The following is a 16,907-nucleotide window of genomic DNA, read 5'->3' on the forward strand; positions in this document are numbered from 1 at the left end:
GTTCTGGCAGCCCCCATACAGGACGGATGGGGAAGCTTTGCAGATGTTGCAGAGGAGGTTGGTGACGTCTCGGGCCTGATCTCTTCTTCAGACTACAGAACAAAACAGGGCCGGGAACAGATGACCTCTGTCAGGATGGAGTCCATAATGGCCCATTGTTTACTGGGGAAGATGTGCTAATGACAGGGAAACAAGGATGTGAACAGTGGGATTAGTAGGACGACTAGGGTGGGGGACATAAGGGGAGGAAATGCAGAAGTAGCTTGAAATTAGAGACATTAACATTAACTCCACGGGTCCGCCTGCCCTGGAAGACATCCATAGCTCCCGTTGCCTGCAGGCAGGCAAGAGTTGCTGCCTTACAGCACTTGCAGCTCCAGAGACCCGGGTTCGATCCCGACGACGGGTGCTGTCTGTGCGGAGTTTGTACGTTCTCCACGTGACCGTGTGGGTTTTTTCCAAGATCTTCGGTTTCCTCCCACTCTCCAAAGACGTACAGGTTTTGTAGATTAATTGGCTCAGGTTTGTACACGTGGTATAAGTGTAAATTGTCCCCAGTGTGTGTAGGCTTGTGTTAATGTGTGGGGATCGCTGGAAAGCTAGAAGGCATAGCTTTACGGTGAGAGGGGCAGAGTTGAAAGGAGATGTGTGGGGCAGGTGTTTTTGCACAGAGAGTGAATGTATGAATGAATGAATGAATGAATGAATGAATGAATGAATGAATGAACGATACTTTATTGTCACATGTGACAAGTGACAATGTTATTCTTTGTTTTGTGTACCCAAGGTATGCAAGGAGTCGCTACATAAAGGGCACCGACAAAGTCACAAAGTATCCCGTGCCTGGTCCTCCTTTGTTTCCCCGCCTCTCACGGCAGAATGAATGAATGAATGAATGTCTGAAAGTATTGGGTTCCTGGCATACGATGTAGTGGGTGCGGTGGATGCAGGTGGCGGTGATGGGCCGAATGGCCTACTCCTGCACCTATTGATACAATAATGGCGTTTAAGAGGCTTTTAGATAGGCACATAGAAATGGAGGAATGTGGGACACATGCAGGCAGTGGTGATTAGTGCAATTTACTTTAGATACTGTGTGCAGCGCGGAAACAAGTCCTTCCACCCACCAAGCCCGCGCCAACCAGCGATCCCTGCACAATAACACTATCCTACACACACCATGGATAAACTGCTCGGTGGCACAGCGGTGGAGTTGCTGCCTCACAGCGCCAGAGACCCGGATTGGATCCTGATTATGGATTCTGTACGGAGTTTGTACGTTCTCCCCACGTGGGTTTTCCCCGGGTGCTCTGGTTTCCTCCCACATTCCAAAGACGTTAAGGTTTGTTGGTTAATTGGCTTGGTATAGAAACATAGAAACATAGAAATTAGGTGCAGGAGTAGGCCATTCGGCCCTTCGAGCCTGCACCGCCATTCAATATGATCATGGCTGATCATCCAACTCAGTATCCCGTACATGCCTTCTCTCCATACCCTCTGATCCCCTTAGCCACAAGGGCCACATCTAACTCCCTCTTAAATATAGCCAATGAACTGGCCTCGACTACCCTCTGTGGCAGAGAGTTCCAGAGATTCACCACTCTCTGTGTGAAAAAAGTTCTTCTCATCTCGGTTTTAAAGGATTTCCCCCTTATCCTTAAGCTGTGACCCCTTGTCCTGGATATAATTTGTAAATTCTCCCTAGCGTGTAGGATAGTGTTAGTTTGCGGCATGGTCTGCATAGACTTGGTGGGCCGAAGGGCCTATTTTTGTGCTTTATCTCTAAACTAACCTGAAACTAAAGCATGGGCCAGTGGGCTAAAGTGCCTGTTTCTATCCTGCGCTTTCTCCGTTGTATTACACACCAGCTCAGTTCAGTTTAGTTTGGTTCAGAGATACAGCGCGGAAACAGGCCTTTTAGCCCACCAGGTCCGCGCCGACCAGTGATCCCCGCACACCGACACTATCCTACACACACCAGGGACAATTTATACATATATCAAGCCATTTATTTTGCAAACCTGTATGTCTTTGGAGTGTAGGAGGAAACCGGAGATCTCGGAGAAAACCAACGCTGGTCACGGGGGGAACGTATAAACTTACGTTCGTAAGCGCTGAGAGGCAGCACCTCTACCGCTGCGCCACTGTTTCGGCCTTTTGTTGAGTCGAAGCTTTTCTATTTCTGATTGTATGTGTCTTGTGTCTTGTAGGCCTCGGACCTGGATATTGAGTTGGTTCAAAGTGTGGCGGAGAAGCCGGATGTGAAGCACCTGGCGTTTGGCACGGTGTTCACTGACCACATGCTCGTCATTCACTGGACGTTGGCAGGAGGCTGGGAGAGACCACGCATCCAGCCGCTGCAGAACCTCTCGCTGCATCCCGCCACCTCCGCCCTCCATTACTCAGTGGAGGTGAGTTAGACTCATACAGTCATAGAGTGACACAGCGTGGAAACAGGCCCTTCAGCCCAACTTGCCCACACAGGCCAGCATGACCAGCGATCCGCGCACATTAACACTATCCTTCACCCACTGGGGACAATTTTGCCATTTACCAAAGTCAATTAACCTACAAACCCGTACGTCTTTGGAGTGTGGGAGGAAACCGAAGATCTCGGAGAAAACCCACGCAGGTCATGGGGAGAACGTACAAACTCCGTACAGACAATCATTTACAGTCAATGAGAAAATCATTTTTTACATAAGAGAGTGGCGAATCTGTGGAATTCTCTGCCACGGAAGGTAGTTGAGGCCAGTTCATTGACTAGATTTAAGAGGGAGTTAGATGTGGCCCTTGTGGCTAAAGGGATCAGGGGGTATGGAGAGAAGGCAGGTATGGGATATTGATTTGGATGATCAGCTATTATCATATTGAATGGCAGTGCAGGCTCGAAGGGCCGAATGGCCTACTCCTGCACCTATTTTCTATGTTTCTATGACAGCACCCGTGGTGGGGATCGAACCCGTGTCTCCGGCGCTGCCTTTCGCTGTAAGGCAGCAACTCTACCGCTGTGCCACCGTGACCAGGGTTACTTGAAGTTAGAGAAGACTCATGGTTTGAATTTGTTAGTCTTCTGGTTTAGGAGTCCCAGTAAGTTAGTCTAACACACAGTGATCAATGATACTAGGGCAGTTACAGGGTATGACGAGACAACTGTTGGTTGGTGTGGGCAAGATGATCCAAAGGGCCTGTCTCACGTTGTACAACTTTGTATGACTTTGAGATTCTGTGGCTCACTGCATCCTCTAGTGGCTATTAGCAGGCAGTGCAAGATTGCTGCTCTCCTGAAGGAAGAGACTTGTCATAGTCATACAGCATGGAAATAGGCCCTTCGGCCCAACTTACCCACGCCAACCAACATGCCCCATCAATACTAGTCACACCTGCCCACATTTGGCCCATATTCTGCTAAACCTAGATGTAGAAACAAAGAACTGCAGATGCTGGTTTATTTCAAAGATATACATAAAGTTTGTGAGGAATTGTCCCGACCCGATACATCACCTGTCCGTTTCCTCCAGAGATGCTGCCTGACCTGCTGAGTTACTCCAGCACGTTATGTCTATTATCCCTCTAAACATATCCTATCTATGTACATGTTCAAATGTTTTTAAACATTGTGTTAGCACCTTCCTCAACTGCCTCATCTGGCAGTCTGAAGAAGGGTTTCGGCCCGAAACGTCGCCTATTTCCTTCGCTCCATAGATGCTGCTGCACCCGCTGAGTTCCTCCAGCAATTTTGTGTACCTGCCTCATCTGGCAGTTCGTTCCGTTTACCCACCACTCTTTGTGTGTAGAAAAGTTGCCCATCAGGTTTCTATTAAATCTTTCCCTCCTCACCGTAAACCTATGTCCTCTGGTTCTCGATTGTCCTACTCTGGGTGAAATAGTAAGGTTATCACAAGTGCTGGAGAAACTCAGCGGGTGAGGCAGCATCAATGGAGCGAAGGAAATAGGCAACGTTTCGGGCCGAAACCCAAAGACTCTGAGCGTCTGCCTTATTAATTCCCCTCATGATCTATACACCTTTATAAGATCACCGAAGATGCACCTCTGTAGATAGATCTCTATAAGATCACCCCTCATCCCCCTGCGCTCCAAAGAATAAAGTCCTAGTCTACCGAACCTCCCCCTATAGCTCAGGGCCTCAGGTCCTGGCAACATCCTTCTAAATCTTCTCTGTACTTCTCTGTTCCAGCTTAACAACATCTTTTCTATAGCAGAGTGACCAAAATTGAACACAATACTCCATGTGCATCCTCACCGACCTCTTGTACAACTGTAACATAACATCCCAACTCTGTAGACAATAGGTGCAGGAATAGGCCATTCAGCCCCTCGAGCCAGCACCGCCATTCAATGTGATCATGGCTGATCATCCCCAATCAGCACCCCGTTCCTGCCTTCTCCCCTTATCCCCTGACTCCGCTATTTTTAAGAGCCCTATCTAACTCTCTCTTGAAAGTATCCAGAGACAGAGAGTTGTGAGTCTGTGGAATTCTCTGCCTCCACCACTCTCTGAGGCAGAGAATTCCACAGACTCACAACTCTCTGTGTGAAAAAGGTCACTCAGTACCCTGACTGATGAAGTGCCAAAAGCCTTCTTGATGACCCTATCTATGTGACTCCACTTTGAAGGAACTAAGGCGCTGGACTCCAGGATCCCTGTTCTACAACACTCCCCAGAGCCCCACGATTCACTGTGAAGGTCCTGCCCTGATTTGACTTGTCAAAATGCAACAACTCACACTTATCCTATTGACATTGACCATTCCTCAGCCCACTTGCCCATCCTGCTGCAAACTGTGATAACCATCTTCACTATCTACAATACCTCCCACTTTAGTGTCATCTGCAAACTTACTAATCATGCCCTGTATATTCTCATCCAAGCGGATGATAAGAAACACAAACAGCGCTGATCCCTGAGGCATAGTACTAGTCACAGGCTGAAAGCAGAGCTCATCACAACCTCAGCTTCACTCCCCCTGAAGCAGCCTGTGACAGGTAACATTGGAAGTGGCCAGTTTGTGCAGGACAAGATCCCACAGTCAACTTACCGAATAGTGAAAGGCCTGGATAGAGTGGATGTGGACAGGATGTTTCCACCAGGGGGAGAGTCCAGGACTAGAGGTCATAGCCACAGAATAAAAGGCCTTTAGGAAGGAGATGAAGAGGAATTGATTTTGTCAGAGGGTGATGAATCTGTGGAATTCATAGAAACATAGAGAATAGGTGCAGGAGTAGGCCATTTGGCCCTTCGAGCCAGCACCGCCATCCAATATGATCATGGCTGATCATCTAAGATCATCCAATTCCGCCTTTTCCCCCATATCCCATTGATTCCCTTATCTCTAAGAGCTAAATCTAACTCTCTCTTGTAAACTCTCTCTCTCATTGCCAAGCCAATGGATATTTTTAAGTCAGAGATAGATAGATTTGTGATTTGTAGGGGTCAGGGGTTATGGGGAGAAGGCAGGAGAATGGGTTTTTGAGAGGGAGAGATAGATCAGTAATGATTGAATGTTGTAGTCGACTTGATGGGCCAAATGGCCTAATACTGCTTCTATCACTTAGGAATGTGAAAGGAGATGAGGAGGAATTTCTTCAGCGAGTGGGTGGTGAAACTGTGGAATTCATTGCCACAGAAGGTTGCGAAGACCAAGTTAGTGGATATTCTGTACCTCCTGCCGGTCGGGAGTAAGCAGAAGGAAATGGGACTGGGGTGAGACGAGTCTTTGATTATGTTGGCTAGTTTCCGAGGCAGCACGAAATGTAGATGGTGTTAATGATGTGACGTCTTGTCTGTGTGATGGACCGGGCCACGTGTACGACTCTCTGCAATTTATGTGAACACTTGGGAGATCAGCTTTTCCTGATCACGGTTTGTGTATTTGACGTCATGGTTTGGATTCATATCCTTTAAAAAAAAATGTTTTATTAGAAGCAATGTACAGTCGTATAAACCATGATATATAACATAATACATTTCGTGTACAACTTCTTGTTTTTAATTTAACAATATAAAAATAATAGACGCAAGAAAAGAAGAAAGAAGAAGAGATTAAGGAAAGTAGTGATGTGTAGGCCCCAAAAGTTAACAATTGGTCATTTGTGGATAGATAGAGAGAAAGATAGCAACATAGAACATAGAAATTAGGTGCAGGAGTAGGCCATTCGGCCCTTCGAGCCTGCACCGCCATTCAATATGATCATAGCTGATCTTCCAACTCAGTATCCTGTACCTGCCTTCTCTCCATACCCCCTGATGCCTTTAGCCACAAGGGCCACATCTAACTCCCTCTTAAATATAGCCAATGAACTGGCCTCAACTACCTTCTGTGGCAGAGAGTTCCACAGATTCACCACAAGAAAGAGCCCATAGAGATGTAGAAAACAAGAGAAGCCCAGAAAAGAAGAGCAAAAATAAGAAATATATAAAGATTAAAAAAGGCAAGAAAAGAAAAGGAAAAAAGAAAACAGAACAGAAAAGAAAAGGGATATATATACCTACTTCATGTCTTTCCACACACCTCACCTAGATAACGGTTAATTTCCAGAGTTATGTTGCACCATATTATACTTGTAATAAATCGATGAAAGGAGACCATATCTTTGTTGACCATTGTTCTGATTTTCTGGACTCATATCTTACCTGGCAATATCTGCCCACAGCTCTTCGAGGGATTAAAAGCGTATCGAGGAGTGGACAGCAAGATACGGCTGTTTCGACCCATGCTGAACATGGACCGGATGCTGAGATCTACCATCAGGGTGGCTTTACCAGTGAGTACGTAGACAGATCATGTGAATCATCCCGGGAATGAGTGCGTTAACATAAGATGAGCGTTTGACGGCACTGGGCCTGTACTCGCTGGAGTTTGTAAGGATGAGGGGGAACCTCATTGTGATAATTGCTCGTTTCTAAGCTTCCGCCAGTCTAGTTTCAGTAAAAACACTGAATCGAGCACTTGAATCAACTAGATTTTATTTTACCAAAAGCACGTCACAGATCACACACTGTACCTATCCCACCGCGGGTTCGATCCTTGCGTCTGCTTGTTCAAGCCCTCTAGGCCTCGCTCAGACAGAGACACTACAGAAGGGTACGCGGTCCTGAGCGCTCTTCCAGAAGATCGACGTTGAACCTCGTGGTCACGGACTTTTATATGTCCCGCGAAATCGAGGGGCCGAACCACATGGGGGTGGTCTCTTAATCACCCAATTACAGATATCGATTAACCCCATACATAACAGGCATTCCCCTAACCCAATAATACAACAGTTCAACACATTGTATTCACAACGGACTTCGAGATGAAGTCAACTTGGAAACATTAACCCGGATTAACAGAAAACCCAGACAAGGCTCAACACTTCATCCAATCAACACTTAGCAGAGTCAGACTCTGCAACATTATTTACAATTATTAAGGTATATGTCTGGTTTGCAGCCATCCAATCCATTCTATGCATTTTGCACCAGATTGACAGGGTTTGCAGGCATTCCCATTCTTTGCTTGCAAATTGTATCTAAGCTCCAGACTCCCTGCCACCTCTCTCAGCCTGTCCCAGCTCTGCAGAGAGTAATTCCAATTTGACCAAATCTCCCAGCAACCCTGAAACGTAACCCCATTTTGAAGTCCGAGCTGGTCCAATTTAGCCAGGATTAACAATTGAAGCTTACTGAAGAGTGAAAGGCCGGGATAGAGTGGATGTGGAGAGGATGTTTCCACTAGTGGGAGAGTCTAGGAACAGAGGTCAGAGCCTCAGAATAAATGGACACCTTTAGCTGATCTACATCGGTGAGACCAAGCGTAGACTTGGCGATCGTTTCGCCCAACACCTCCGCTCGGTTCGCAATTACCAACCTGATCTCCCTGTGGCTCAGCACTTCAACTCCCCCTCCCATTCCGAATCCAACCTTTCTGTCCTGGACCTCTTCCATGGCCAGAGTGAGCACCACCGGAAATTGGAGGAGCAGCACCTCATATTCCGCTTGGGCAGTCTGCACCCCAGGGTATGAACATTGAATTCTCCAATTTCCGGTAGCCCTTGCTGTCTCCTCCCCTTCTCAGCTCTCCCTCAGCCCTCGGGCTTCTCCTCTTCCTTTCTTCTTCCCACCCCTCCCCCACCCTAAATCAGTCTGAAGAAGGGATTTGGTCCGAAACGTTGCCTATTTCCTTCGCTCCGTAGATACTGCCGCAACCCGCTGAGTTTCTCCAGCATTTTTGTCTACCTTTGGAATGGAGATGAGGAGCAACCTTTTTATTCGGAGGGTGGTGAATCTGTGGAATTCGTTGCCACAGACGGCTGTGGCAATGATTTTAAGGCGGTTTGTTGATTAGTAAGCGTGTCAAAGGGGAGAAGGCTGGAGAATGGGGTTGTGGAGGAAAGATAGATCAGCCATGATCTCCACACCGACAGCACCCAAGGTCCGGATTAAACCTGGGTAGTTAATTTAATTTTGTTTCGTTTATTGTCATTCACAAAAGGTGCAGTGAAATTCCTTGTGAAGTCATGTGGAGTTTATTGTCACGTACACAAGTACAGTGACGTGCAGGTTCAATGGACATCTTGCTTGCAGCAGCAGCACAGACACATAGACTCAGACAACGCACAAAACCATAGCTTACACATAAATTCCACAAGACAGTAAAAATAAAACAAAGACAGGAGCTAGATACAAGACATTAGCGAGCAAAACACAATTAGAAACCAAGTCCAATAAAATCGCGAGAGGAATAGATCGGGTAGATGCACAGAGTCACTCACCCAGAGTAGGGGAATCGAGGACCAGAGGACACAGGTTCAAAGTGAAGGGGAAAAGATTTAATAGGAATCTGAGGGGTAACTTTTTCACACAAAAGGGTGGTGGGTGTATGGAATGAGCTGCCAGAGGAGGTAGTTGAGGCTGGGACTATCCCAACGTTTAAGAAACAGTTAGACAGGTACATGGATAGGACAGGTTTGGAGGGATATGGACCAAGCGCAGGCAGGTGGGACTAGTGTAGCTGGGACTATGTTGGCCAGTGTGGGCAAGTTGGGCCGAGGGGCCTGTTTCCACACCGTTTCACTCCATGACTCTAAGTTGGAAGGGGGGGCAGAGAAGGATGTTGCCATGACCCAAGGGCTTCAGTTACAGGGTGAGGTTGAGCAGGCTAGAAGTTTATTCCTTGGGGCACAGAAAGCTTTCCCCTGTACCTCTGTGCACGTGACAATAACATTAGTAAACTAACTAAACTAAAACAAATGTTTCTTTGCCTAGACTTTTGATCGGGCCGAGCTGTTGGAATGCATCAAAAAGCTGGTGGAGGTGGACAAAGAGTGGGTGCCGTACAGCACCGAGGGAAGCCTCTACATTCGTCCAACGTTTATTGGGACAGAGGTGTGAATTTATGGTCGCCCGCGCACGTGTGTGTGCGTGTATGTGAGTGTGTGCTCACAAGTCTGTGTGCACTTGTGCTTGTACCTGCATGCTTATCTTGGTGCGCCTGTATGTGTGTGTTCGCACACACCCGTATATTTGTTTCTCTACATGTTCAGGTGTGTGTCTGCTGTGCACGCGCCCCTGGGTGTGTACGGAACCGCAAAACACGAAGTGCTGGAGGAACTCAGCAGGTCAGGCAGCATCTGCGGAGGGAATGGACAGGCGACGTTCTGGGTCAGGACCAAAGGTCCTATAGCGAGCAAGATGGTCCACTCGACGAAAAAGACATAGTACGGTCATGGGCAGATTCATGGGTAATTTAAGGCCCCATTTCCGTAACCGGCTTCCATCTCCGCACCAAAGATCCCATAGGATACTAGTGCGGAGACGGAAGCCAGTTACGGAAACATCCTCGTAAAAATAAAAGTTATTTGGGAAAAACCTTCTCATTTTCAGAATTTTAATTTATTAACACAAACTGTTCCCCCGCAACAAAAGCTTTTCACTGCGAGTCGGGTCGGGTCTGGTCGAGTCGGGTCGGGTCGGGTCGGGTCGGGTCGGGTTACTGAAATGGATGAAAAAAAGGCCCACGTTCCACTCCGTTGCGTACTACACGTCAGCCCATTGCATTTAGCAGGAGTGGTCTATCTTGCTCCGCTATAGGATCTTTGGTCAGGACTGTCCGCACGCACACACTTAGATGCGTACACGTGTGGGTTTTTTTTAGTTTAGAGATGCAGCATGAAAACAGGCCCTTCTACCCACCGAGTCCACACCGACCATCGATCACCTCTTCACACTGGTTCTATGTTATCCCACTTTCTCATCCACTCCCTGCACACCAGGGGCAATTTACAGAGGGCCAATTCACCTACAAACCCGCGTGAATTTGGGATGTGGGAGGGAAGTGGAGCACCCGGAGAAAACCCACGCGGTCACAGGGAGAACGTGTAAACTCCACACACACAGGCAGCACCCGAGGTCAGGATTGAACCCGGGTCACCGGCGTTGTGAGGCAGCAGCTCTACCAGCTGTGCCACTGTGCCGCCATTGTATAAATGCATGTCTCTTACAGGTTTGGCTGTCAATTCTTGGAGAGCAGTCTACCAGAGTGTTGCTGCTAGTAGCCCTGGATTCAATCCTGACCTCTGACACTGTGTGTGGAGTTTGCATGTTCCCGTGGCCTGGGTGCTCCGGTTTCCACCTCATCCCAAGGGATTAATAAATCAGCCCCTGGAGTATAGGGGGAACTATACGATCCCCTCCATAGTTTAGTTTATTGCCATGTGTACCGAGGTACAGTGAAATGCTTTTGTTGCGGGCTTTTTCTCCCACGCCGCAACAGGGAGAGCGTGCAAACTACACACAGACAGCGCCTGAGGTCAGGATCGAACCCGGGTCTCCAGCACTGTGAGGCAGTGGCTCTACCAGCTGTGCCACATGAGCCCCATATCTGATGAGGAAGGATGTGCTGGCTCTGGAGAGAGTCCAGAGGAGGTTTACAAGAATGATTCCAAAATGAGTGGGTTAGCATATGATGAGCGTTTGACTGCCCTGGGCCTGTACTCGCTGGAGTTTAGATGGTTGAGGGGGAACCTCAGAAAGGCACATTATCCAGTGGATGTGGAAAGGATGTTTCCACTGGTGGGAGAGTCTAGGACCAGAGGTCCCAGCCGCAGAATTAAAGGGCGCTCTTTTAAAAAGGTGAAGAGGAACTCCTTTAGTCCGAGGGTAGTTAATCTGTGGAACTCATTGCCACAGAGGCCTGGGGAGGCCAAGTTAGTGGATATTTTTAGGGCAGAGATGGACAAATTCCTGATTCGAACGGGTGTCAAGGGTTTTGATGAGAAGGCAGGAAGACGGGATTGGGTGGCAGAGATCAGCCATGATAGAATGGCTAAGTTGATTCGATAGGCCGAATGGCCTAATTCTACTCTTGTAACTTGTGTGAACTTGTGAACATGTGTTTGGAGTCCTCATTCTCCCCTGGACTCCCCCAGTCTCCGCAGCGGCCAGCTCTGAGGGAGATAATAAAGACTCAACTGCAGGGCACGTTTTCCTCAGTTCCTTATCCCGCTCTCATTAATCCAGAAATACATACAGTAACGCTATTTGAAGAAGGGTCTCGAACCGAAACATCACCCATTCCAAAACTTCCCTCTAGAGATGCTTCCTGTCCCGCTGAGTTAAGGGCCTGTCCCACTGTACGAGGTAATTCAAGAGCTCTCCCGAGTTTAAATAAAAATCAAACTCGTGGTAAGCACGTAGAATGTACGTAACGGGTACGTCGGAGCTCGGGGACGTCTCTTAGCGGCTCGTAACGCTAACGACAGGTACTCAGGAAATGCGGTAAGCTCTTGAAGACTCGTGAAGATTTTTCAACATGTTTTGTTGCGGGCTTGTTGAACATGTTGAAAAATGTCCACGAGAGCCCCGAGTACCGACGAGCGGCCATTACCGTAAATCTCCGAGTTCGAATCAGGGCAAACTCCGGAGAACTCTTGAATTAGCTCGTACAGTGGGACAGGCCCTTTACTTCAGCTTTTTGTGTCGATCTAACGCTGTTTAATTGACCGGCAATGGCCATCCGATCTCCACAAATTCTATTAACACAAAGATTGTTCAAACTTAATCACAGGGTTTAGATTTGCATTGACTGAATTTAGCGCTCAGTGGCGCCACCCAAAGGTCGGTATGAACAATTACCACCAGCTGGAATATTGGATCAGCAACTTAAGAGCACAGTGTCATACAGCATAGAAACAGGCCCTTCGGACCAACTCGTCCATGCCGACCAAGATGCCCCATCTATGCTAGTCCCACCTGCCCATGTTTGGCCCATACCCCTCTAAACCTTTCCTATCTATCTACCTGCCCAGATGTCTTTTAAATGTTGTTATCATACCTGCCTCAACTACCTCCACACAGCAACTGGCTCCATATACCCACTACTCTATGTGCTAAAATGTTGCCCCTCAGGTTACTCCAGCATTTTGTGTCTATCTTTGGTATAAACCAGCATCTGCAGTTCCTTCTGACACATTCCCCAGGGAGGAAGGGTCTTCTGAAGAAGGGTCTCAACCCGAAACGTCACCCATTCCTTCGCTCCAGAGATGCTGCCTGTCCCGCTGACTTACTCCAGTATTTTGTGTCCATCTTGAGTATCAAGTTTAGTTTAGAGATACAGCGCGGAAACAGGCCCTTCGACCCACCGAGTCTGCGTCAACCTGCGATCCCCACACTATCACTATCACCAGCACTATCCTACACACACTAGGGACAATTAACAATTTTCACCAAACCCAATTAACCTACACACATGTACATCATTGGGGTGGGGGAGGAAAACCGGAGCATTTGAGGAAAACCCAAGCAGGTCACGGGGAGAACGTACAAACTCCGTACTGACAGCACCCGTAGTCGGGATGAAACGCGGGTCTCTGGCGCTGTAAGGCAGCAACTCTACCGCTGCGCCACCGTGCCGCACACTCACCATTTGACTCTCATTCCCTTCAGGCTTCCCTGGGCCTGAAGCAGTCGACCAAAGCCATGCTCTACGTCATCCTGAGCCCAGTCGGACCGTACTTCAGCACGGGCATGTTCAATGCCGTGTCCCTCTGGGCCAACCCAGAGTACGTTCGTGCCTGGAGGGGAGGAACTGGAGACTGCAAACTCGGCGGGTACGTACACAGATACATAGATACAATAGGTGCAGGAGTAGGCCATTCAGCCCTTCGAGCCAGCAGCGCCATTCAATACGATCATGGCTGATCATCCACCATCAGTACCCCGTTCCTGCCTTCTCCCCATACCCCTTGATTCCGCTACCCTGAAGAGCTTTATCTAACTCGTAGGTCAACTCAAGGTCACTCAGGTCAACTCAAGGCAAGCACAAACACAGGCTTGCTTCGACCCCGAGCCTTTCCCTTAGCTGGGGCCAGGGAGAGTTTGGCGGGCAAACTGAATGCACAGCAAGCTGCCACAAATGGCAAGATGACGTCGTATAAATCCCAATTAAAACCTTTTGTCTCACGGCATTCTTTGCATCTCCGGCTTTCGTCCAACCATCTGCCTATCGAATAGCGATTCCCCACCGGGCGATGGTACAAACAGTCCCGCGGCTCACCGAACCCCGCAAACGGGTCGGCTCAAACACCGCGGCCCGGGGTGGTCGAAGCTGCCACCCTCCAGTCCAGCGGACGCAGCCGCTGGCCCGCGGCTGAACCCCGGACTCAGGTCACCGCCGCCAGAACGCCGTCCCAGCCACTGGAGCACCGAGCCGGATCGCCCTCACGTGAGTGCTGTTCCTCCCTCGAGCTGGGCCACTCCGACGGGAGCGCAGTACCTCCCTCGAGCTGGGTCGCTCCGACGGGAGCGCTGTACCTCCCTCGAGCTGGGCCGCTCCGACGGGAGCGCCGTTCCTCCCTCGGGCTGGGCTACTCCGACGGGAGCGCCGCAGCCCCTCACGGGAGAGTCTCAGCCCCGCGCCAGGCCGCCCTGACGGGAGCGTCACAGCCCCTCACGGGAGCGCCGTTTCAGCCCCGAGCCGGACCGCCCTCACGGGAACGAGCCCAGGGCAAGTCCTGACTGGCTCTGCCTCCGGAGTCTCGAGGTCGCCAGCTCCGCCATTAAGCCTCAGCGCAGACGGAGGCAGAGAAGGGGGATACGACAAAAACGTCGCATTCCCCCGACAGCAAGTCCTGTTTCAAACCCCCCCCCCCCCCCCACATAAACACAAGCTGAAAACCAAAACCCGACCCAATCAATCTGAAGAAGGGACTGGACCCAAAACATCGCCGATCCATGTTCTCCAGGGAAGTTGGTTGACCCACTTAGTTACTTTGTGTCCAATTAAATTACTGCCTAGCCTTCTACATTGAAGGGGGAGAAAGGCTTTATAGATTAGCATGGACTCGGTGGGCCGAAGGGGCTTTCCTGCTATATCTGTAAACTAAACTAAAGGTAGCGAGGAAGGCAAATTCAATGTGAGCATTTTTATCAAGAGGGCTAGACTTTGCAATGCTGAGGCTCTACAAGGCGCTGGTCAGACCACATTTGGAGTACTGTGAGCAAATTTGGGCCCCATATCTGAGGAAGGTTGTGCTGGATCTGGAGATGGTCCAGAGGAGGTTCACACAAATGATTCCAGGAATGAATGGGTTAGCATATGATGAGCGTTTGACACCACTGGGCCTGTACTCGCTGGAGTTTAGAAGGTTGAGGAGGGACCTCATTGAAACTTACTGCATAATGGAAGGCCTGGATAGAGTGGATATGGAAAGGATGTTTCCACTGGTGGGAGAGTCTAGGACCAGAGGTCATAGTCTCAGAATTAAGGGGCGCTCTTTTAGAAAGGATGAGAAATACTTAAAGAACTTCTTTAGTCAGAGGGTAGTTGATCTGTGGAATATATATATATGTATAGGATGGTGAATCTGTGGAACTCATTGCCACATAGGGCTGTGGAGGCCAAGTCAAGTCAAGTCACATTTATTTATATAGCACTTTTAAAAAACAACTCTCGTTGGCCAAAGTGCTTTTCATTTGTTATAAGAATAGCACAACAAAACAAACTACATACATATATACATGTAGCCCTCACTCAGGGGACGTCAGGAAAGGCTTGGGAGTATAGATAAGTCTTTAGTCTTGACTTAAAAGAGTCGATGGAGGGGCAGTTCTGATGGGAAGGGGGATGCTGTTCCACAGTCTAGGAGCTGCAACCGCAAAGGCGCAGTCGCCCCTGAGCTTCTGCCTAGACCGCGGGATATTCAGCAACCCCAAGTCGGCCGATCTGAGGGGCCTGGAGGTGGAGTGGTGGGTGAGAAGATTTTTAATGTAGGTGGGGGCAAACCCATTGAGGGCTTTGTAAACATGGAGGAGTATCTTGAAGTTTATACGGAACCGCACCGGGAGCCAGTGGAGAGAGGCCAGGATCAGGGTGACGTGGTCCCGTTTTCGGGTGCCCGTCAGGAGTCTCGCTGCGGCGTTTTGGACCAGTTGCAGGCGGGACAGGGAAGATTGGCTGATGCAAATTTAAGGCAGAGATAGACAAATTCTTGATTAGAACGGGTGTCAAGGGTTATGGGGAGAAGGCTGGACAATGAGATTAGGAGGCAGAGATCAGCCATGATTTGTGGAATTCCCTGCCACAGAGGGCAGTGGATGCTAAATCACTGGATGGATTTAAGAGAGAGTTAGATAGAGCTCTAGGGGCTAGTGGAATCAAGGGATATGGGGAGAAGGCAGGCACGGGTTATTGATTGGGGACGATCAGCCATGATCACGATGAATGGCGATGCTGGCTCAAAGGGCCGGATTACCTCCTCCTGCACCTATTTTCTATGTTTCTATGATTGAATGGCGGAAGGAGACGAATGGCCCAATTCTACTCCTATGAACTTGTAAACTGAACTAAATGTGGGCAGAAAGTAAGTGGAAGGCATTACAGGCACCAGTCTGGAAGCGTGTAGAGCGCGGAGAGTGAACTGCAGAGCTGGAGTGGATAAACAATGAGGGCAGGATGAGACAGCGACAATCACACTACAGCGTGGAAACAGACCCTTCACCCGACCGAGTCCTCGCCGACCAGCGATCACCCGCACATTAAAGGGCCTGTCCCACTTTCGCGACTTAATTCAAAACCTCCGCCGAGTTTAAAGGACCTGAAAAAATAAATAAAGATGGTGGTAATCTACGAACTCCTACGACCTTCCACGACTATGTTCACAAACTCCTATGAGTATGTCTACGAATTCCCACAACTATTTCGATTCCCACCTCACGAGTAAAAAGTTGCAATTTCTTTCATCCCCACCATTTTTTTACCCGTGGACATTTTTTATTGGGCTGAAAAAAACGTCGCGACTTACCTGATGCCACGAGTACCTACGGCTAGCATAACGAGCCACTACGATATATCTACTACCTCCTACGGACTTGTTACGAACATTCTGTGAGTTTGAATCAGGGTAAAACTCGGGAGAATTTGTGAATTACCTCGTGAAAGTGGGACAGGCCCTTAACACTATCCTACACAATAGGGACAATTTGCAGAAGCCAATTAATGTACAAACCTGACACGGTGATGCAACAGTAGAGTTGCTGCCTTACAGCAACAGAGACCCGGGTTCGATCCTGACTACAAATGCTGACCGAATGGAGTTTGTACGTTCTCCCCGTGACCGCATGGGATTTCTCCGGTGCTCCGATTTCCTCCCACACTCCAAAGAAGTGCGGTTTTGTAGGTTAATTGGCTTCAGAAAGAATTGTAAATTGTCCCTAGCATGTAGGATAGCCCTAGTGTATGGGGTGATCGCTGGTCAGCGCGGATTCGATGAACCAATGGGCCCGTTTCCACGTTATATCTAAACGAAACAACTAAACTAAATTAGCCCAAACTAAGGTAGACAAAAGTGCTGGAGAAACTCAGCGGGTAAGGCAGCATCTATGGAGCGAAGGAATTAGGCAACGTTTC

General features: G+C 48.8%; 1 protein-coding gene across 2 annotated transcripts in view; it reads left to right on the forward strand.

Moving 5' to 3' along the window:
- The window catches only part of bcat1 (branched chain amino acid transaminase 1), a 51,508-nt gene that overhangs the window by 15,649 nt on the left and 18,952 nt on the right, over window positions 1-16,907 (forward strand). For both annotated transcript variants that reach the window (XM_033039453.1, XM_033039454.1), the window contains 4 exons: window positions 2,211-2,411; window positions 6,676-6,786; window positions 9,269-9,388; window positions 12,947-13,110. In XM_033039453.1, coding sequence (XP_032895344.1) covers window positions 2,211-2,411; window positions 6,676-6,786; window positions 9,269-9,388; window positions 12,947-13,110 — 596 coding nt within the window. The remainder of the gene's footprint in view (window positions 1-2,210; window positions 2,412-6,675; window positions 6,787-9,268; window positions 9,389-12,946; window positions 13,111-16,907) is intronic.

Source organism: Amblyraja radiata, chromosome 21 (assembly GCF_010909765.2).
Source record: "Amblyraja radiata isolate CabotCenter1 chromosome 21, sAmbRad1.1.pri, whole genome shotgun sequence".
NCBI classification, from domain to species: Eukaryota; Metazoa; Chordata; class Chondrichthyes; order Rajiformes; family Rajidae; genus Amblyraja; species Amblyraja radiata.